Source organism: Maniola jurtina, chromosome 4 (genome assembly GCF_905333055.1).
Source record: "Maniola jurtina chromosome 4, ilManJurt1.1, whole genome shotgun sequence".
Classification (NCBI taxonomy): domain Eukaryota; kingdom Metazoa; phylum Arthropoda; class Insecta; order Lepidoptera; family Nymphalidae; genus Maniola; species Maniola jurtina.
The window spans coordinates 5,571,338-5,594,264 of NC_060032.1; the positions used below are offsets into that span (position 1 = coordinate 5,571,338).

General features: G+C 40.2%; 1 protein-coding gene across 5 annotated transcripts in view; it reads left to right on the forward strand.

The window, feature by feature from the left end:
- Window positions 1–22,693, forward strand: part of LOC123864752 (mediator of RNA polymerase II transcription subunit 12-like) — a 33,234-nt gene extending 10,541 nt beyond the window's left edge. For 2 of the 5 annotated variants that reach the window (XM_045905378.1, XM_045905380.1), the window contains exons 19-49: window positions 102–299; window positions 773–885; window positions 1,798–1,980; window positions 2,208–2,352; window positions 2,726–2,915; window positions 3,590–3,681; window positions 3,782–3,890; window positions 4,170–4,396; window positions 4,578–4,754; window positions 5,148–5,288; window positions 5,821–5,941; window positions 6,913–6,954; window positions 9,568–9,753; window positions 9,837–9,924; window positions 10,149–10,312; window positions 10,671–10,794; window positions 11,225–11,337; window positions 11,684–11,825; window positions 12,308–12,552; window positions 15,016–15,223; window positions 15,672–15,752; window positions 15,823–15,962; window positions 16,467–16,569; window positions 17,311–17,415; window positions 18,067–18,196; window positions 18,911–19,023; window positions 19,434–19,531; window positions 20,041–20,320; window positions 20,944–21,246; window positions 21,491–21,568; window positions 21,800–22,693. In XM_045905378.1, coding sequence (XP_045761334.1) covers window positions 102–299; window positions 773–885; window positions 1,798–1,980; window positions 2,208–2,352; window positions 2,726–2,915; window positions 3,590–3,681; window positions 3,782–3,890; window positions 4,170–4,396; window positions 4,578–4,754; window positions 5,148–5,288; window positions 5,821–5,941; window positions 6,913–6,954; window positions 9,568–9,753; window positions 9,837–9,924; window positions 10,149–10,312; window positions 10,671–10,794; window positions 11,225–11,337; window positions 11,684–11,825; window positions 12,308–12,552; window positions 15,016–15,223; window positions 15,672–15,752; window positions 15,823–15,962; window positions 16,467–16,569; window positions 17,311–17,415; window positions 18,067–18,196; window positions 18,911–19,023; window positions 19,434–19,531; window positions 20,041–20,320; window positions 20,944–21,246; window positions 21,491–21,568; window positions 21,800–22,012 — 4,652 coding nt within the window. In that variant the 3' untranslated portion in view covers window positions 22,013–22,693. The remainder of the gene's footprint in view (window positions 1–101; window positions 300–772; window positions 886–1,797; window positions 1,981–2,207; window positions 2,353–2,725; window positions 2,916–3,589; window positions 3,682–3,781; window positions 3,891–4,169; window positions 4,397–4,577; window positions 4,755–5,147; window positions 5,289–5,820; window positions 5,942–6,912; window positions 6,955–9,567; window positions 9,754–9,836; window positions 9,925–10,148; window positions 10,313–10,670; window positions 10,795–11,224; window positions 11,338–11,683; window positions 11,826–12,307; window positions 12,553–15,015; window positions 15,224–15,671; window positions 15,753–15,822; window positions 15,963–16,466; window positions 16,570–17,310; window positions 17,416–18,066; window positions 18,197–18,910; window positions 19,024–19,433; window positions 19,532–20,040; window positions 20,321–20,943; window positions 21,247–21,490; window positions 21,569–21,799) is intronic. The other 3 variants (XM_045905381.1, XM_045905382.1, XM_045905379.1) reach the window with 2 other exon arrangements.
- Window positions 22,694–22,927: the final 234 nt, after the last annotated feature.

Here is a 22,927-nt window from a genome sequence, read left to right on the forward strand (position 1 = left end):
TTATTTCTACCAGCATCAGCATCTGTACATATGAAACAAGGGTGACCAGCCGTCTTGACTAACACTTTTCGACATTGCTTATCATTAGATTTTTTCGGCAGGCATGCGATCATCAAGCTCTAACGGAGGTTCCAGTACGGGTGCGGTGTCCAGGCATTACAACTACACGATGCACTTCCCGTTGCCGCCCACCGAGCCGGAGCACACGCCGCACGACGCCAACCAGAGACACATCCTGTTGTACGGCGTCGGCAGGCAGAGGGATGACGCCAAGCACGCCGTTAAGAAAATGACCAAAGGTATTACTTCATGTTTTACTGTTTTCTTTTGCTATTGAAGAATATAACTAGGTCAACAGGAAGTACCCTAAAAGTTTTCTTGACAGACACGACAGACAGACAGACAACAAAGTGATCCTGTAAGAGTTCCCTTTTTCTGTTTGAGGTACGGAGGCCTAATAAAGTAAAAAAACAATATTCAAATAAACTTTTACAGTATGTAAAGTAGTTATATGTGTAGTAGTAGTTTTTATAGTAAGTAAAGTATTAGTTTTAAAGTATGTACTTTTGAATCGACAGATGTATTTATTTCTGGTTCAGAATGCCATTTCTTACGAGATACATAAGAAACTCGATGGTTGCTCTTTTCTATTTGCTATTTTGCATGCCACTCCATGGCAGATTGTAGTTAATGTACCCTAAGTATAACGTCTACTGTACTCCTCAATTTATGCAAATAAATGAAATTATTTAAAGTCCCTTATCTTCCACAGAAATATGCAAATTGTTCTCTAAGAAGTTTTCGATTGACGTCGCAGAAGGTGGAAAGATTAAAAAACATTCGCGCAGTGAATTCAATTTTGAAGCTGTCACGCAAAAGTTCCAGGTAAAATTTTCACAAAATTACATTACCTGTATGTTTATAAAGGCGTCTTTATATTGATGTTTTTGTTGGTATTTTACACTTAGAAAACGCTAACAAAGCCATCATATTACTAAACTGTTTAAAGTATCTTCTTTCTCTCTCTCGCGCTTTCCGGTACAGTGACCGGCAAACAACTTGAGCATTGACGCGATTGGCTGGCGAGTGGCGTGTGCACGTGATTGGTTGATCAGTCAGCCTGGGTGCACGTGACTGGTTGATACATCGACTTTCGCGTCCCGGATTTGTCAACCTTCTCTCACTACACCTCTGTCCACGTTGTTTGCCGGCCACTATACGAGGTCGTCATACAGTACCTTGGGATCCCAATGACTATATACTATGATATACGCAGACGAGCTAATAGGTACGCGGTGCTTTCCCGTGCACAATTGTATAAAAATGAAAAGAACAATATCTCAGTGATTGGCCAGTCATGGGTGTGACCATTCCATAAAATGTAAGGGTGCATTTGTATAGCCCACTTATAAGGTGTTTTACCTTAAATATTACTTGCTTATATCTGTGCGTAAGACTAATTTTATTATTTGTATAATTATTTATTGTAAATATCGTACAATAAATGAAACTTTGATCCTCTAAGTGTCACTATATGCCGTATTTTCGATATACCTGTCTTTGGCATCCATAACGGGCTAGTAAGGAGTACCTAACGACCCGACGACCGCACCGCATTAGAAACACATGTGACTGACATTTTGGTCATAACTGAACATTCTATATGTCTGTTATCCGCGGCCAATGACCTGCGGTTCCATATTAGCGCAACCCTATTAGTTCGTCTCCGTGAACAAAATACAAGCCACATGCCCCTCGAAAGGTTCCTTCAAATACACGTAACATTATTTGTTATAGGCCATGTCGATGTACGAACAAGGGGCGGTATCATGGGCGGTGGGGGGCGCGGTGTGCGAGGCGCTGGCCGCATATGCTGCAGGCGCGACCACGTACCTGCCGCAGCCCGAACACGTGGCCTTCGCGCTCGACCTCATGGAGATCGCGCTCAACGTTCATGGACTCATTGAGACCTGTATACAGGTAATTCTATGCAGTTTTAGATAATGGGCAAACCAGGGCTTAAACGAAGAAGAAAATTCTGGCTTTAAAACCTTCGCCAAAGTTTGCAGTGAGTTGATCCGTGAATAAAGCCTAACTAGCCTTATTATTAGCTAACTTCCGATAGAAGATGGCACTAATAAAAGACACAAAGACAAAGTAAGTACATTTATCTTATTATGCATTCATACAAATACTGTGTGTTGTAGATACTGAAAGAGCTGTCCGAAGTGGAAGCAGCGCTAATAACTCGCGGTGCGCCCAGCAGTGGACTGGCTGCACCTCGAGCCTACACCTCTGCCTTAGCTCTCTACACCGTCGGCGCTCTACGAAGATACCATTCTTGTTTATTGTGTAAGTGCTTTTAAAACACATAATGACTGATAACTGATACTTTTGGTTATTACCAAACTTTAACTTGTCTTTCTATCTTCACCCCTCCCCCGCCACCTCTATTTCTCGTCCCCTCTTTTCTCCCCTTCATATTCTCCCTCTCTTTCTCTCTCTCTCTCTATCTCTTTCTCTATCTGCGTGGTATATAATGTTAATGAGTGACATTAATTAGATTTCAGTTTCGTAGAGGGTCGTTTCTGTCATTTATACCTGTGTGGCGTTTTGTCGGCCTCAATGTCAGAGACAACGCTCTAAGAAACCGTTCTCTTTATAACGTTCGATATGCAATATTTCCTGCCGGTTACTGTATATGTATTTCCTTATTTTGTACCAGTGTGCGTGGAACAAACCTCGGCCGTGTTCGAGCAGTTGTGCCGCTTAGTCAAGTGCGTGGTGAATCCGGGCGACTGCGGCTCGGCCGAGCGGTGCGTGTTAGCACAACTGCACGACCTGTACAAGGCCGCCGCGCATCTGTTCCACGCTCCGCACGCGGATACATTCGCTAACGCTTACCCGAAGATCAAGTAAGTCATTTTATTACCGTTACTAATTGAGCCCTAGGGCTTAATGAAATTGTAGTCAGTATCTGCCTAAGAGCGCCTCGGCCTTCGATCCTCAGCCTATTGGATTGCATGGATCTGACTTGTCCGTACGCCCCTGATATCATGGCAAGCATTCAGAGATCGCTTCAAAGCGATAAGGCTGCCAAATTGTACTACTTATTAATTTTGTTAAGTAATGTTTTATTAGTAGTTATTAAAAGTAATAATTCTTTTTTATTACAAAAGTCATGCTGTGATCGACGCAGTGCCGGTTTTTTTATGTTTCATACCCTTCCATACATATTACCACGCAATGGTACACGCTACGTCTACGTATACGCAACGCTTACGCAGCCTGTGTAAACGAGCTATAAAACCAAACCTGTTGCACTGCTTTACCTGCTCCTAGCAGCTTAACACTTTAAAGAAAATGGGGAGTATTATAAATATTCCCCATTACGTTCTGATGTTCTTAATTAAATATAGTATATTTAAGAACATCGGTGACTTCTGCGTAGTTGGCTCAAGCCGAAATTCGCCCAAGAACAGATTATTCTTCTTCTCTTCTTCTATATATCACTCTTGTTAGAGCAGTCGACGTCTTTAAGGGCAGTTTTTATTATTAAAAAAAAATTAATATATTTTTGTTTTTTCAGACAAGCACTGTATTCACCATTAACACCGACACCGTCCAATTACCAATATAATCCTCAGTTTCTAAGCGAATTCTTCACTAACCCAAGAAAAGGTATGTGCTTCGTTTTGACGACAGCTTTTTCTGCGATATTGATATATTTGTTTTCGTGGGTACGTATGTATGGTATTTAATGTAATGTTATTTTCAATAGGCAAAATCGAGATCTCATGGGCCCGTCAAGTAGCGGAGTCGCCGGCTAACCGATACAGTTTTGTGTGTTCTGCCATGCTAGCTGTCTGTCGAGAGGTGGATAACGATCGGTAAGAGTTTTTGCAAATAGCAAAAGCACTCTTGACATTTTTTTAAAACTTACTAAAATTTGATCCTTTCCTAATCGTATAATGAAACCGATTCGCTTAGAATATCGATGTACGATATGATTTTTCGAAATAACTAGTTGGATAATCTAATTTGAAGAGGAAGTTCTCTTGGAATTCAATTAGTCGGAATCGGAATCTTGGAATCGGAAAATAAAATTTCATCAGAACTATAATACCGTCGTACAGGGTTTTATTACGATGTGGTTCTTTTATCAACAGTGTAAACGAGCTAGGTGTGGTTTGCGCGGAGATGACAGCCTGGTGCAGTAGCCTAGCCGCGGAGTGGCTGGGGGCGCTAGTGGCGCTATGTGGGGCGCAGCACTACCCCGCCCCGCACACCCCGCACGCCGCGCCGCCCCCGCTTTACCCCGACCTGCTGCACCACAGAGACCTGCACGACGCGGCTGCACACGACGCGCTGGCTGTCTTCACCTGCATCCTTGTCGGTGAGCACTGTTCTATACAGCCTGGTGCACAGCCAAACCGCGGAGTGGCTGGGGGCGCTAGTGGCGCTGTGTGGGGCGCTGGACTACCCCGCCGCGCCGCCCCCGCTCTACCCCGACCTGCTGCACTTTTCTGATTGCTTTTCAGTTTGTACCAGTTTATGTGAAACCGATCATGTTTCAGCTCGCCACTGCTTTTCCCTGGAGGACTTCGTGCGTCACGCGGCTCTGCCATCGCTAGTGAAGGCGTGCGGTGGGGGTGGCCCCCTGCCTCCTAACGCACCGTCACCTGACGCCGGAGCGCGTCTTACCTGCCATTTACTACTGCGACTGTTCAAGACTGTGGATACGCCTCAGCCAGGTAAATAACTTTTATAGGCGAAGACCCAAAGTGAATCGAGCCCTGCACTTCCCTACTCCATCCTATATCCTCCATCCTATGGCGGCCTGCTTGAAGGCATTTTTTCTTGTCACTGTGCCAAAGATTAAAAGTTCGAAAATTTAAATTCTTTCCTTATCTTTCTCTTCCTGTCTTCCCCCTCTCTCTTCTCTTTCACCCCCTCTCTCTTCACCTCTCTTCCACTCTCTCTCTCTCTCTCTCTATCTTCATCTCACTCTCTCTCCATCTCTCCATTTCTCTTTCTCATGGAGACATTTATTATCTGAAACAGTGGGGTGTGGACAATGTCCAGTTCGGAATTTTTTCCCGTTAAATCATCAAGCGCAGTGCACAAGCCACGTATTGTCACCACAGGTCTATACAGCGTGTCGACATCGCCCGGGCCGGGCGGCGCGGGTGCGGGCGTGCGGCTCTCCTGCGACCGCCACCTGCTGGCCGCGGCGCACAAGAACATTGGCGTCGGGCCAGTCCTTGCCACTCTTAAAGCCATTTTAAGTAAGAAATTACCCTTATCTTATCCTCCTTAAGGCCGAAAATAATAAAAACTCTCTCTGCAATCTATCGAGAACTTACTTAGCAATGTTGTTGTATTATTTGTCAAAAATGTGCGTTCTTTTTTGACAAATAATAACTTTGCTCAGTTTACGCGACAGATTACATTTCATTAGTGTGAAAATTGTAGAAATCAATTTTGTAAAATGAACCAAAATTAGTTTTATTAATTTCTTCACTCGCTAAAACAAAATCAAATCATACAAGTTACGCCGATGTACCTGCGCAGAAGCCTATTTTTTGAATTGTACGAAAATATCTCGCCCAATCATAGCATGCGTCCACCCTCTATTGGCTGTTACCTATGCGCCATGTTTTGTACGTGCGAGTTATAAGCGAGATAGCGTCTCTGTTGTTCTCGTGTTTTAAATCTTAACGTCAAGCAATAAGGTCTGTATTTCATTGCGCTTTTCTGCGAATTTGTTGATGCGTCTTATAAAAGTGGTAGTACTGTACTAGTTGCGTCTTTTACCAGTGGTGGGAGATTCTACGGCTCGGGATGGCGGTAAACCTATCGGGAAGAAATCTAGTGAACTGTCACACATACTTGGTACCAGCGACACTGTGCCAACTGACGCTCAGCTTGATCTCATGTCGTAAGTACTTAGACTTTCAGCAAAAGACAGATATGAACAGACAAGACAGATTTTTGCCTAATATTATTGGTGAAATAGTAAATTGGTATTCGCAAATAGGGGTTTTAACTAGGGTACTACAACCCGTATCAATTTGCGACTGACTTAAATAATGTATCTGTATTCTGTCGAGAAGTTATAAGTTACTTAGGGCCTGTTCCACAACCACCAGATAAACTTTAGAATAAAGTCCTTTTGACAGATTCTCAATACAAAAACTGTCCTAAAGTCAAAATATGTTAGATAAAGTTTATCTGGAAGCTGTGAAATAAGCTCTTAGCATCGTTGTTAGTCACGTTTAAAGTTATGTTACAAATAGTATCTAAAGATTTTGAGGTATTTTTGACAAATAACGTCTCTTAGTAATCGGTCTTTCTGAAATCTGTCCGTAAGTTAATTAGCCACTTATGGCCGAAACCTGTAACAATCTGTCGATAAGTTACTCAGCAGCGTTGTCATTTATGTCAAAAATTGTAACTTTTTTGGACAAATAACAATGTTGCTAGTTATTTGATTTATTATCATCAGACTACAGATTAATGTTATTGATTTTAGCCGTTAGTTATTTTTGTCAAAGAAGACTATCCAATAATATAATAGAATAAATGTTTATTAACTTAACAAAACATAGTGTTTACAAGCTTAACTGTTAGCTTTTGCTTAACAATTTTAGACAAATAAAGTTTCGAAATAGCTTATCGATAAATTACTGATAAATCGAATATTATTTTGCGGTAAGTGACTTACCGATAGATTATAGATAGACTGATTAATTTTATCATTATTGGTATTTTAATTTTTTCAACATTTTTTAAACGCGTATAAAAATTAATGTGATATTTTATTTAATATATTTTTTTTAGGATAAGCGAAATGAGCCCTTGAGGTTAAACAATTCTTCAAACTGATAAGCAAATGTTTTTTATTCTTAGGATGGTAGATACAGAGATGAGTGGGGGCCATAGAACTCCTAGGTTTGTTTTTAATTTTATGAGTTACATGCACTTTCACGTACTTTTCATGCCTTCACGAGTGGTCGTTCTCATTCCTCATCCAAAAACATTTGTCTTGGAAATTATCATTCAATCAACTTAATGTGGAAACTACATATATTTATTTTGCGTATTTTTTATTATTTCTTCATGATGATAAAGCTTAAATTTCTCCTACGTTGATATCGGTCACGAATAAGAACACATCTTGATCCTAAGTCGGTTATACACAATCTCTAAACCAAATCAAATTAATATGTGTATTAATTATTAAGCTATCCTTTCTTTTGAAAACTATATAGGCTTGCGCGCAACAGTAATCATACCAATTAGTAGGTGATGACTGATGATGCAACGAAGGTAGAGCGCGCCTGCCTAAGAGGTAGCTTTCACTCTTCTTTTGAAGGTACCAATATTGTAGCTAGCTGGGAATATGGAAGCAATGTGTATTAGAACTAAAGAAGCGAATCGCTTCGTATGAGTCCATGGAATTTAGAGTACGTAGCCGAGCAGACATTTGCGATGCCTTGCGGTCCGATAGTAAAATGGCAAGGGAGGAAACAGGTCGAAGAACTCGGCACACTCTCCAAAAAATATCCTGAAGAATCTTATTCGCGAATCATTATGAAAAGGACTAATCAGAGGTTATTTTAGTAAAGAGATCGTCTAGAACCCAATATCTATGCTATTAAGCTCTATTCTGTACTGCTACGCTCACAAAACATACCGAAATCTATTGCGGACTATAAATCTATCTTATTTTAACTCTTACTTAAGACTAAGTAAATTAAAATATGCTATACCTATAGATATCAGCCTTACAGCATCGTAGTATGAATAGTACGTAACCGTCACAACCGAAGTACGTGACCGACATCAGCGTTAATGAAATTCAGGCAAAACAACGCTACCTTAATAAATAATTCCTGACAAAAAAATACGCTTGATAAATATACTGCACTGGTGCAATGTTCAACTCTTATACAATAAAGATACTTCCAAAACTTCGACGTGTGTGGTTATCTGACTTTTTAACTTGTCACATGTGTCGGTTTCCTTAAAACTGCACTAAAATCCTTGCAGTATCAAATACCCCTTGTTGCTTTGCTTCACTTGTTCCGCTAATTTCATGGTCATAACTCACTATTTGGGACTGCTGTATATTTTTGCAGGGTTATTAATAAATAATTAATTTTAAAACTGATTATTTCATGCAACGCTATACACGGATCGTACTGCGACCAACCCGTAATTGTCAATACATATGTGCGTTACAGCATAAACCCGTAATATTGTCAATATATTTTTGTGTGTTACGGCATAAACCCATAATTGTCGTAATATTTATGTATTATGACATAAACCCGTAATTGTCAATACATTTTTCTGGGTTACGGCATAAACCCGTAAATGTCAATTCATTTTGTGCGTTACGGCATAAACCCGTCATTGTCAATACATTTGTGCGTTGCTGCATAGGCGTGGCACAAGTTTGCGTGGCATTTTATACAATAACAAAAAACAATTCTTTGATCTGTGTCCCGTCCTAGTATTGTACCTATATTACTTAACCCCACGATGAAATGCGACGATTTTCCATAATATTTTTTTACAATTAGAACGTATTGCAATATTTGGCAATAATTGTATACTCGCAATACAACGGAGTGCATCATTCAAAAAAATCATGTCAAATCCATTGACCGGCAGCATTTTTTTTTTTGGTTTTCATCGACTGTTGTACTGTTTCACTATCCTCGGTGTTGTAGGAAATGGCCATTTTATTTCACGACTACATTGCAATCCTGTGTGGGGGAAATGTATAAATTACTGGTATAGGCCGCGCAAAACAAATAGTCCAGTCTGAATTCGAGGCGTATGACTGCGCATTGTACAATAGCAGATTTTGACCTGCGTAGACCGCCATGTTTGCAACCGTAGTTCAGATTGGAATACTTCTTTTGCGATCACTGTTTAACTTCTGTCGATCTAAGTTCACTCTATTTATTAACTCAAAACCTTTCTATACCCAAAAATATGTATATTATTATTTCCTAATGTAAAATAATCTATTTTCCATCGTTAATGTTTCTATGTAAATATCTTCTATGAAACCAATTTCTATTAAAGCGACAGTAAAATTAAGAAAAAAAACGGTCAAGTGCAAGTTCAACTCGCACACGAAGGGTTCCGTTCCAACGTACAAGATATAACACTATGTACTTTTAAGTTATTTTAAACTAGATGATGACCGCGTCTTCGTCCGCGTGGATTGAAGTTTTTTAAATCCCGTGGGAACTTTTACCTATGTCAATTTCCCGGACCCCAAGCTACCTCTATACCAAATTTCATCAAAATCCAAAATCGAAATTATTATCATTTGTTGTTATAGTCGCAATAGAAATACACACTGTGAAAATTTCAACTCTAGCTTTTATGGTTCATGAGATACAGCACGCTAACAGACAAACCGACAGAGAGTAATAGGATCCCGTAGGCACCCTTCGGGTACGGAGCCCTATAGTTGTGTGTCGTAAATTCTTTTCCGAAACGGAAAGTTTCAGTAGCTTCCATGCGCTAACTACCCGTTTTCAGAGGCAGTGGTGGCGTTGGATCAACCTTATTGGACTCTTCGCAATCTCTGTCCTCTTTGGCGCGACGGGTGTTGGCAGAAATATGCTCAGAGGAATGGGTGTTACAAAAATGTCTTCAAAACCCTGACGAGTTATACCAACCTGATATGCTGCTCGATTCCATGCTAACGCCAAGACAGGCCCAAAGGTAACGTAATATTATATTGGACTTATTTCAATTGTTGCACTTCTAAAATTTTGGCCTCAATATATATGAATTCCCATTTTCAGATTACTGCATATGATATGTTATCCTGATTCGGCCAGTCACACGCATCCGGACCTCGATCAAAAGACAATGATTACTCGTTTGCTTGAGGTAAGTTTATTATTATAATAATTTGCCTATGCAAATCTCTTTCCCTTATCTCTTTACCTTATGCCTAAAATGACTAAGGACGACCGTTGTTTGGACTCGTGCGAAAAAATTTTTTGGGCTCACATGTTAGAATCGAGTCCACGAACGTCGGTGACAAAGTTTTATTGCGTTAGTAGAGGTAAATCTGCGCTGGTCTGAAAATTAATATCGTTATATATTTTCAGAATTTGGAGCAATGGTCATTGAGGATGTCATGGTTAGACCTTCAGCTGATGTTCAAGCAATTCCCCAATGGTTCTTCAGAGCTAAGCGGGTGGCTTGACACAGTAGCTCGTGCCGTCATTAATGTGTTCCAACAACCTGCACCACCTCCTCCCGATAAAGACAGGTCAGTTTTAATCATAATTCGTCCCATCAACGATCAGTCCGAACCATTGGACCTAGAAAGCTGAAATTTTGCAGAGGTTCTGTTTAATAAGTAGACGATGGCTAGTTTTAAAATAATGTTATAAGAACAGAGTGTTAGTACCCCATTTTCCGTACCCAAAGGGTAAAACGTCTGTCTGTCCGTTTGACCGTCTGTCGTATCTGTCAAGGAAACCTATAGAGTATTAATTACAGTATAATAGGATAACCTATTAAACAAAAAAGTTGTTAGCTGAGCTACTTCGCTTGCGTGAATGATGCTTTAAATCTGCAAGTGTCGTAATCTGAAATTAAAACTAAGCAGTTTTATTTGGTTGCAGAATGGGTACCGAGAGGGGCGTGGTGAGCACCAGTAAGTGGTCGGAATCGGTGTGGCTGGTGGCGCCGCTCGTGGCAAAGCTGCCGCCCGCAGTACAGGGTCGGGTGCTGAAGCAGGCTGGACAGGTATTGTTATTACTTTTATGTACAAACTAGCTTACTACTTCGTCTGCGTGAACTTAATTAATTTTGAACTCCTATTTTACTCCCTTGGGGGTTGAATTTTCCAAAATCCTTTTTTTAGCCGATTCATATGTCATCAATGGCAACACACGCTGTTCCAAGATGTTGATGTTCAAGCACTGACGAATTTTAATGCTAGTCTAAATATATAGAAAAAGATGACTGACTGATTTTTCCACGCACAGCTCAAACTACTGGACGGATCGGGCTGTTTGGCATGCAGTTAGCTATTAGGACGTAAACATTCGCTAAGAAAGGATTTTATAATCGAGGAAATAGGGTAAGGGGGGTAATTTGTACAGTCCACGCGTACGATGTTGTGGGCTTAAGCTAGTTATAAATATAAATAATGAATTGTTGTGTATTTTGTCAGATATTAGAAAGCGGATGGGGCGCGGGCTGCAGCGGCGGTTGCGCGAGCGGTAGCAGCGGCGGCGGCGGACCGCATCGCGACTGCAAGAGCCACCAGAGCCCGAGCTATAAAGGGTAAGACAACATTATTCTTTTTCTCCCTCCCTTCTTTGTCTTTTCCGCTCTTCCTCTCTCTTCCCCGCTCTCCCATTCTGCATCCATTACCCTTGCCCTTCCGGCGTCTGTGTTTCCTGCCAAGTATAACCTAAATAACTTCAAGGCAAAAGTGAATAGGTTTCTTCTAGCCAAGGGCGCTCCAACCTAGACCTTTTTTATTATTCAATTTTGAAATTAATAAATAATCTTAATCTAATCTTAATCTTTGGCATGTCATCAAGATAAAAATTAGCCCATCTCACACTATAACTAGCAACGAGCTGTCTCAGTGGAACGGTATATTTAAATATTTGATTGTTATTAGGTCAGCTGGTGCGGGTGGTGGAGGCAAGCGAGGCGTAGGCGGGGGCGGGAGCTGTTCTTGCGGCGCGTCTGCAGTTCGCCTTGCAAATGAACCACTGTTGTCACTCGTTTTGACTTGTTTACGAAATCAGGACGACCAAAAAGTAAGCGAACGTTCATATCTCAAGTTAATTAGTCTTATAATGCATACATTTTGAAATTTCACTCGACATTGTAGCTCTATGTATGAACTGAAATGTCAGAAGTACGATTTTAGTTCTTAATTTAAAGATAAACCGTACCTTGGTGTGCTGGTGCACTAATAAAAGGTGAACCATATTTTGACATGACAGTTGTCACATAGAGCTAAAATGGCTAGTGCATGTCCAAATGTATGCAGTATGCACTATACATTATTGCTATTTTATAGTCATATAACTTTCGAACACTGCTAGGGCACAAAAATAGATTACACGGCCATTATATTTTTCTAGAAAACTTATTAGGTATGTCAGCACCTATTCTCAGGCAGGGTATTTCAACTAGGGTAAGCAGTACTTTCAAGCTTCTATGACGTGCATGCCATTGAATTATCAATTTGGAATGTAAACCAGTCAGTATTGCTCACAGAACGCTGTTTCCATAGGAAAGCCTCCTAAGTTCAATCCACGCGCAACTCTCACATTACCTGACGCACGCGCGTGACCACGAACGCAATGCGTGTGGCGACGCGTGGCACGACGAGGCCGCGCCCGATGCGTTGCAATTGCGTTTCTCGCTCGCGGGCGGCATGTTCGACGCAATCCGCCGCTCCTATCAGCTCACCGCTGATTGGGCGCTGCTACTCACGCAACTCGTCGCGCACCAGCTCATCGACGCGTACAATAATAGGTAACGTGACGCATAAATTGCGAAAAATAACCTTATGTTCTGTTTCAGGGGTGGCCAACTAGTATAGGGTTGCGATCCACTTTAAATTTTCCTGATCTATTGGAATCAATTTAGTTAATGGGATGTTTGCGCTTTTGTTTTTTCAGCCTATTTACCAAAATTAAGTATCATTAGGTCAGTCTTCTGTATTTTGGTCTGTTAAAGTAGACCGATTTTTACTTTTACATGTAGGAAAATGCTGATGTACACAAATATCTAAGTTGTTATTACGCGCTAGTTACACTTTTTCTTTTGTGTCATCGTGATCGACTTGGCTGATTTCAGCGATCAACTTGTTGGCTACCCCTGCTCTATTTAATAGAATATGTGCACAACCTTCGCCGTTGTCTAAGGAATAGGGATTGCGATCCGCGCTTTGGGGCCTACCTGATTAATAGGTAGTCCATCACCATTCACCGTGGCAACGGTGCCAGCTTGATGGGCACCTTTGGCCCAGGGGCAACCTGCGGCGAACTTTTGGAAGGACGACGTTCGCATTCTTACGGAAAAATCTTAATTAACTATTTTTAATAAAAGTTTTTATTATTGCTAATTTTGTTGTACATAATCTCTAAACTAAATCAAAATGAGAGTTCTAAATGTTTCTTTCAAAAGCTCTTTCGCTCCCTGCGGAAAACTATATTTAGCACTAGATCTATCAGTTAACAGATTTGTGTGCAACCAAATCAGCAATATTTTAATATGATTTATTATTTGCCAAGTCTCAGTAGATTACTATACTATATATAGACAGTACCAGAGGGCTCTGATGATCTCTGCCAGTTACTATCGTATGACAATACTAGTTTATGTCCGCATCAACTACACAAATTTGAAATCCCTATTGTACCCCCTTAGGGGTATTGAAAAATTTGAAAAATCCTATCACAGCCGATGTCTACGTCAAAATAGCTATCTACAATTCGCGTGTCAAATTTCAGCCTGATCCGTCTAGTAGTTTGAGCTGTGTGTTGATAGACCAGCCAATTTTTCCTTTTATATATTTAAAAGATTACATGATTCAATCAAACTGTGTCACTTTTGTTGAAAGACGCAGAAATAAATCGCAGCAAATAGGAATGTCATTGAATAACTAACACGTTGGTTCAGCATAAATGAACTTGTTAGATATCTTCAAAGAAACTTACAAATTGTATGTATTGTATATATTTCACTACATCATATATCTAACTTCTAATCACACCTCATAGTAGATTGATATCTATAAATAATAATAATCAACATTCCAAAACTACGCAGCAAGTCGAACCATTGGGAAAGCTCGGTGCTACCTTCCTTGTTCCATCACAAAGATCTAATATTCATCGTTACTTGCCTTATATCACCGTGAAACTCCTTCACAATTCTCACGCCGCTTCTGAATTCTGGGCCCCTGGTCGCTATGATTTTCAAATCTTACTCGTGAATTTAATTTGTGACGTCAAAATGTGATAATGTTTGACTAGGACCTCCGGGCTTAACTATCATAAACTTTGCCGTTTTTTTTTTAAAAAAAAGCGGTTATTTGCAAAAAGTGATTTTGAGTTCGCCAAAAGACTTGGGAATTCTCAAAACTAATGTTTCTAAATAATGCTACCTAGGGGCTAGGACCAAGGTTTTCAACTATATTTTTTAGTTTGGTCCTATGTAACTGTTTAGAAAGACCAGTTTTTCTAACTTCGCATGTTTTTTTAGCGATAGCTCACAAACTACTCTTTGAAGCAAAAGAATGGTAGCTTTTATGGTATGGCCTTAATGGTAGAACTTTTCAAGTTAGATACCGTGACGAGAGCGTTGAGGATAATTAGCTGTATTGTAACAGTCACGTAAGATGGTACAGTTTTTACGCGTTCTGGCATGTCGTGCAGTTTTTGGTGGTTGGTTGTATGTGTGGCTTTGATGGTTTCGGATATTGTTTTAACTCCACTGTGAACATTATGAAAAGAATATCACAAGACAATCGAATAATAAATAATTTTTAAATGCATACTTATCAAAAATTGCGGAATCTGCAGGATTTGAACCTGCGTCTTCTGGGTTCGCACCCGACGCTCTGACCGCTACGCCAGGGTTTCGTTTACTGCCAGTGACGAAATTTGTTATATTGTATGTAAGTTCACTCAGTACTGATCCGATTCCGCAAATTGCGATCAAAAATTACAGAATCGGCTGGATTCCGCAATTTTTAATTTAATATATATTTAAAAATTATCTAGAAATTTCCTTGGAGTGTAGGTAAAATACTATCATAAAAATCGAATAATAAATTGTATAAATAGTTGTCAAAAATGTATTATCACAAAATGTTCTCGCGCATGGTCAGGATTTCAATGTCATAGAGACTCAGGGTGCTTGCTGACTTCACAATAGACTTGCTGCGTAGCGTGGCCCCAAGATTGTGTGTCTACAATAAATTTATTGTAGTCTGTGTCACAGCAACTTGTTCACCACCCTGATCGACATGCTCGCCACTCTGATACACTCCACGCTAGCCGAGGGTAGTGATGACAACAACCGGAAGCACTACCAGAATTTGATGAAGAAGTTGAAGAAGGAGATCGGTGACCGCCACGGTCCGAGTGTTCAGGCCGTCCGGCAGCTTCTGCCTTTGTCGAAAAATACAATTATTGAGGTAGGTTGACATGGCTCACTAATCCATACTTCCATATCCATAGTAATTTTTATAATCCGGGATAATCAAAGAGTTCCTACGGGATTTAAAAAAAATTTTTTAGTAACTAAAACTAAAGCATAAAATTTTACATTAAAATAATATGAGAGTGTAGATCACATTCATCACACTAATCTTAATTTAACTTCAATACATTTAGTACTACAGAAGTACTGTTAGAAGTTTTAAACTTTTTGGGCGAAGTGAAAAGTATATGAGCATAAAATGCAACTCCGCTCAGTTGCTGTAACGCCCAATCAGCAAATCTGACATAACTTCAGGCGGAGAAGGGCACTTTATTCTTCAATGATGTCCCTCTGTCTTTAAAGATATCAAAAACTATAAAAAAATTGCTTCTTGTAATTTAATGAGCTCATTTTCTTGAAACATTAATGATAAGAGTTTTCAGGTAATAGCTTGCGAACCTCTTGGTTGCCTGGTGGACCAAAAAGGGAATAAGATTACAGGGTTCGACAGCGACAAAAAACAGGTAACAATCTTTCAAATAGACGAACTTAGGATATGAATAGTCCACGTTATTTAAAAAAGCATTTTCGTAGGGTCTACGACTAACAGATAAGCAACGCGTATCAAGTTGGGAGCTAGTAGAAGGCGGCAGAAATCCCGCCCCACTGTCTTGGGCTTGGTTCGCCGCTACCAAGATAGAAAGGAAACCGCTCACATATGAAAATGCGCACAGGTAACTTCAGGCTTACTAAAGTAGTTAAACAAGTGACAGATTAACTGTAATTAGGAGCTTAAAAAAAATGAAAATTGGCTCCAAAATTAATAGATTGGCAACCAGCCTAGCATCTAAAACAAACATAGCAACCTGATAATATTAATTAAGCATTTTTTTAATTATTCATAAATTGAGGTGATGACGATGACTATCTTTCGTGATTTTGTTTTTGTAATAAATATTGACGCATTTTTGACGCTTTAAGGCCGATTTTTCACTCGTTTAATAACTTTTATCTGAGGAATTTTGACGTTTTGACAGATTGAAAAATGTCAAAACCTTTTTATTCCTCAGATAAAAGTTATTTAATGATTAAAAAATCAGCCCTTAATTGCTCAATCAATTTAGTCATTAACTCATTACCCTCTGCTAACACAAATATGCTGGACTTGCGTGATTTTCGTCAATTTAATGTTAATGAGAGATGAGACAAGCTGTCAACATGTTTTGTTTTTCCCTTAGATTATTGAAATACCACACGCACAGCCTCGTGAAGCCGCTAAGCTATTACTTAGAGCCACTGCCCTTACCGCCAGAGGACCTCGATGCGAACGATAGCAAGCAGGTACTAATGTTTTCATGCTATAATAACACAAAACATTATATTTTAATTACTATATCAATATAATTCCGCCTCTGCACACAACTGTTTTTTTCCTTTTTCTTCCTTTTGTGTTGTGGTCCTTTTCATGTTATTGTGTGCAATAAAGATTTCATCTATCTATCTAATATCAATGTTCAAACTACGACTGCGACTTTAAGCTCATATTTGAATGTTTATTCTTTTACCGTGCGGGAGCGGTGTCGTGTAGTGGGGAGGTGTACTCCCGCACAGCGCGGCGTCATTCTCGGTTCAACGCTGTGGTGTGCGGTGTGCGGAATTACGGAAAAATTGTTCATGTTCACGTCTACCTTGGTAGCTGCGGCAAAATCAACTGACCACCACCACCGCAGGGACGCTAAATGCTGCGTCGTGACGCTGCGTTGCGGCGCATACCGCAGCGTTGTGCGTCATGATCACCAGACCAAAGCTAGTGAGCTATGACCTGTATGATTCAGGTGCTGGCATATCGATCTTGTCCTAATTTAAGTAGGTTTAGATTTACTTACAAATAGGTTTAAGTTACGTGTACCAACAGTAATATGATTGAAATAAGATTATTTATTGTTAAAAGGCACCGCTTGACTTGCCGCTAACTTCACTCATAAATGAACAGCGAAGTTTTGAGAGAAGTTAGCAGTAGGAAACTGCATGTGGCATTTAATTAAAATAAATAACATCAACGGTTAAAAATCTTTTGTGTAGGATAATGGAAGTTTGGATTCAAGTCCGACTGGCTCTGGAAAGGGACGTAAGATGTCGTGTAAGATGAACAACAAAATTAGCAAAAAGCCCAAGCCAACGACGCCGGTAAGTTAAAGTTTACTCACTGACTGACTGAACAAAGCAAGGCCTGAGAGTCTACACTTTATCTATCCGTGAATGTATCTGTCAAAGCATTGTAACTTGTGCATAAACACACTTTGGGCTGCAAATGTCAAATAACTTTAATCTGAGAAATAAATTTGAGGGTTTGGCAGTTTTTGTAAAGGAAATCTGTCAATTTGTCTTTATTCCTCAGTTAAAAGTTATTTGATGATTGAAAATCGCCCCTTGAAATTCACAAATACTGTTTTTAGTAGCTTGATACCTACGACTTCGCGTGGATTTAGGTTTATAAAAATCCCGTGGAAGTCTGTGATTTTCGAAGTGAAAAGTTACTTATGTCAATTACCGGAATGCAAGCTACCTCTGTACCTCGTAAAAAACGGTTAAACGTATGGGCATTTAAGAATCCCATGGGAACTCTTTAATTTTCCGGGATAAAAAGTAGCCTATGTCCGTCCCCGGGATATAAGCTAACTCTGTACCAAATTTCATCAAAATCGGTCAATCTAATGGACCGTGAAAAGCTAGCAGACAGACAGACAGAAAAACTTCGCATTTATAATATTAGTATGAATGGAAGTATGGATTTAATTGAAATTGAATCAAATGATTTTGACTTTGACTTGGTGACAGACGAACGGCGCGCCGGGGGGCATGGGACCAGGCGCGGCGGCGGGCGCGCAGCAGCCGCAGTTCATGCAGCAGCAGCAGTGGTTCCCGCCGCCAGGGGCTGGCCAGGGCTACTACAACCAATCCGGTGCTGGTTAGTGGAATCACTTTACTATAGCCATTCTGTTTTTGATTAATTAATAAACGGTTAGCTGCAAAAAGAAGGCAGGCCATTAGGAGCCATTCAAACTATGGCGTAAGCAGAATTTTAGTAATATTGAATGGCCCCGTTGAATGGCTCCTTAGACATCAATAGAATAAAATATTTTAACGTTTAAACTAATCAAGCTTACATGGACTAAATACGAGAGTATAGTCGTAACAATCTATTCTTAGAAAAAATATGTATGCCTACTATAGTTAGAGCCTGTGAGCGCCAAATGTATGTTATTTTGTAAACGCCGAAAGTTTCTCTGCACATGTCCTCAACACACGTAGAGACGATCGGCGACTACAAAGTCTGGACCACCGTGGCTTTGACAGGTAACAGGTAACAAAGATACCTATATAAAATTATTTCCCAAATACGTCAAACTATAAAGTGTAATATTTTATATTTTCTTAGGGATAGTATTATAAATCATGTACCCTCACAGGCTCTTAGGCTAAGGTTAAGACACTGTTAAAACGAGACAGCGTTATACCGCTGGCATACATCTTTCTCGTCTTAACTGAAACTTAAGTCTAGGCAAAATCAAAGTGTGCTCTATAGATTTCAACCTTAGTCTATACTGTTCATGTCGTTATCAGTGAGATAAGAGTCGTTATCAAGTGGAGAATAGCAGCATTAAAAATGAACATCCTGTAGGTGCCGGCGTCAGCCCGCGCGGCGTGGCGCCTCCGTCCAACACGCAGTCGAAACAAGCGCTCAGCAACATGCTGCGACAACGGGTGCCTTACTCACAGCTATCACAGATGCAGGTACAAAGAAATACTTCCCAGTATCACCTTTACACTTTGCAACTTCTGCATTGCAGATATATATTTTCAAGTTATAAGTAAGTATTACGCGTACAATCTGAGAAATGATCAACTCTGCTAAACTTTCATGTCAAATGTATGTTGAAAGGTCGGTTAATCGTATTTTTTAACCGACTTCAAAAAAGGAGGACGTTCTCAATTCGTCAGAATCGTTTTTTTTTAATGTATGTTCCCCGATTACTCAAAGACGCCTGGACCGATTTGGATTTTTTTCTTCAGTAGAATCTTTATTCCGAACCGCTGGTAATGTCACAGACGTGGCATGCATAAGAGACATTAGTAAGTACTACATGAAATAAATAAGTTATGATTTTGACGTAATACATTTTGTGTGTTTTCGTACCGAATAGGGTGGCGGGTACCCTGGAGCGCCACATCCGCGCGGCCCGTACCCGCGCCAGGGCATGCGCCAGATGCAACCCAACCAGATGCAACAAATGCAACCCAAGTGAGTATACTATAATACATTAATAGGACGTGAGGCCAAAGTTTTGAAGGCTCTGATGAGGTGCTGAGGAGCAGAGCATACACATAGCCCGGCTCATTTATTATTAGGCGGTATAGAGACTGCTTACCTGCGCTAACAAGAGTGTCACACACCCTTTCTGGCTTAAAAGTCGATGCCTATTATGAGATCAAAGTTACTGTAGGCCAGTGGGCGAAAATTGTGAGTGGTGACCCCGAATGTTTACTATAAAGGAAATGGTACTGCGAGAAGATTTGGTTGGCCTTTTGTCTTTTTGCCCAATTGTCTGAATTGATGAATGTCAGTGACTGAACGATATTGCTACAAAGCAATGTGACACATTCATATTTTTTAACCCAGTACTATTTTATTTATTATGATGATGCTGATGCATGGAAATACGGTACTTATCTATGGTAACCCAATTATTGTGAAAAAAGTAATTATAAAATCATTTATATGATTATACAAAAAATTCTCTGGCTTTTTAGTCAAATGAACCCGATGGGCGGTATGGGAGGAATGGGACCGATGACCCAAATGGGCGGCGTCCAAATGGGTCCCAATCAGATGGGAGCGGCTCAGATGGGCGGCGGGCAGATGGGAGGCGGACAGATGGGCGGCGGACAGATGGGCAGCGGGCAAATGGGTAGCGGACAGATGGGCGGTATGGGTGGGCAGATGTTTGGCGGACAGTACGGCGGGATGCAGCAGGGTTATGGCTATGGGCAGCCGATGATACAGGGAGGGCAGCAGCAGATGTTGAATCAGGTACGCTAGTACACTCGCGAAACAATATTTTTATAATTGTAGGATCGGCTTGCGCTTTACCTAGGTGAAAAAAACACTAAGTTGAAGAAGAGGGCTTGCGCTTGACGACAATCATGCCTTAAAAAGCCAGAATAAGGTCTGAGTTGGAGTGTGCTTGCCTAGAAACACCGCAGATGTCAATACCGTTAGAAACCTTAGCCGTTCTTATCACAAACGTTGAGCAATGAAGTCGGTTTAAAACGTTTCGTGCGAGTAAATTCCATGTTGACCACATAAGATGACTAAAGACGCTCACGGTCTCTCACTTAAGAAAGCTCCCATTGACTATTAAGTTCCCCAATCCCAAGATGTGCCCACGTGAGAGCATTACGCTACTTGAATCCACATTCATAAGCGGCACATACTCGAGAGCGAGATGCGCGATATTTTGATGACGCAATTCGGTTGATATTATAGATTTTTTTTTTTGTAAAACTAATCATTATTTTATTTACAAAGTTGTCCCATAATTTGCCCTACTATATAAAAAACAAACAATGAAGTAATTTATAAAAAATATTTTGAAATAATTACCAATCTCTTACAGAAATGAGTTTCTATTTTGTTATTACTCTTTCTTCTAGGGAATGGGTCAAAGTGGGCAAATGGGTCAAATGGGCCAGCAGGTTAACCCAATGGGTCAGAATGTGAACTCGATTGGACAAAATGTTGGCCAAATGAACCAAGGGGTTGGTCAGTCTTCACAAATGCCGCAGGGCATGGGTCAAATGGGCCAAGGAATGGGTCAGATGGGGCAAGCGATGGGTCAAATGGGGCAGATGGGGCAGGGTGGCGGTATCGGCGGTATGAGCAGTCAAACGGCGCCGATGGGACCGCAGGGGGGCAACGCCATGGGTGGCTTCCCCGGACAACAGTCATTCCAACAGGTAAGTTTTATGAGATTTTACTTTATATTATTTAGAGGTTTAATGGCGGTGATTCTGATGTCTTTCTTTAAATTAGAGTATCTGTATTTCTTTTTAATGTTGCTAAAAAAGAGCAGAAAATTAATTTTAAATTAAAAACCTAGTACTATTCAAAAAAAACACTACTCAATACAGGCATCTAAAGTAACGAGGTTTGACAGTTTTCAATGACAATTTATCTTAATTTCACGTGTTTTATTTGTAGAACATGATGGGTGGTCGTGCGAGTCAAGAGGCGTACCTGGCTCAGCAGAGGCAAAACGTAAGGCCGCCATACATGCAGGTAAATGTCTGTTAAAAAATTGATAAATTTTGGTGCTAAACTTGCTCAATACTAAACTTATAATGAAAATAATATAAATCAAACAAAAAGAAAATATACATAATAAGCTACTATTTATCCCCATAATATAAGAGGTTCCCAGTTCCCAGAGATTTTTGTAAAACCTGAATCCACGCGGACATCAGCTGATATCTATGGTTTTTTTTTAAATTAAAATCTTGTTCACTATAGCAAGCCCCAAACGTAACAATGGGTGGTATGGGTGGTGCCGCGCCGCCCTACCCGAGAGCAATGCAGCCGGCCCAAGCGGGCCAGTACCCGCAGATGGCGCAGCAACAGCGCATGCGGCAGCAGATGCTAGCCATGCAGCAGCAACAGCAGCAGCAGCAGCAGGGCCCCTTGCATCAGCACTTGCAACAACGACAGTACCAGCAACCGTATTAAGAGAAGTTTTCCTAGTTCACTCCCCATCTCTCTCTCCATACAAACGTGGTTTGATTCTCATTTATCATAGTAGTTTCATAGTTACACGTGCTCGAAGATTTGTAATAAATTTTGTTTAATATTCTAATGAGAACCAAACTACGTTTGTTTAGAGCGCGCTAAGAATAAACTAGGTTAATCGATCAAACGCATTCCAATGAACAAACGAATGAAAACGAAGTAGCGTTAATCATTCTGTCTCACTCACATAATACACAGTATACGGGAGATCGAATGATTTACGCCGCTCTTCTCAATTAGTTTCTTTAATGGCACGCGTTATACCGATAATAATTTAAAAAAAAAACTACTTCACTATATTGATCTTTTAAATTGTGTAAGAAATGGTGCTAATTTGGTTGTGTACATTATCTGTATTCTAATGATGCTGTTATGGTGCTATCCTTTTCACAATATTTCTTTCGGAAAAGGATAGCGTTACATTACGACCTTTCAATTTTAGAGATTGTGCACAACGGGATTAGCACCATTACCTATTTATAAAATCTGGAAGTATACTTTTTTTCTAATCTTTACATTTGTTAGTTCTGTAGATACATTTTATTTTATTAGGTACCTGTCTTTTTTAAGAAAAATATGATTTGCATATTTATTGGCATAGGTACACCTATTTTCATTTTTATATCAGTTACATAAGGACGACTGTCCAGAGCTGGTAGAGAAAGTAGAAATCCTTTTGGTGGTGAAAATGGTTTAATTAATCGGTTTACATGAAATTGTACATAATAAGTATAATTAAAAATAGGTGTGTACGTCCGTTTCGCACCGATGCTAGGTAACGAAGGCTTCGAGTGTGTCTGCATTCTGTATATGGTGTTATTTGACTCTGCTGGCACGTTTCGCTGATGAAGGAAG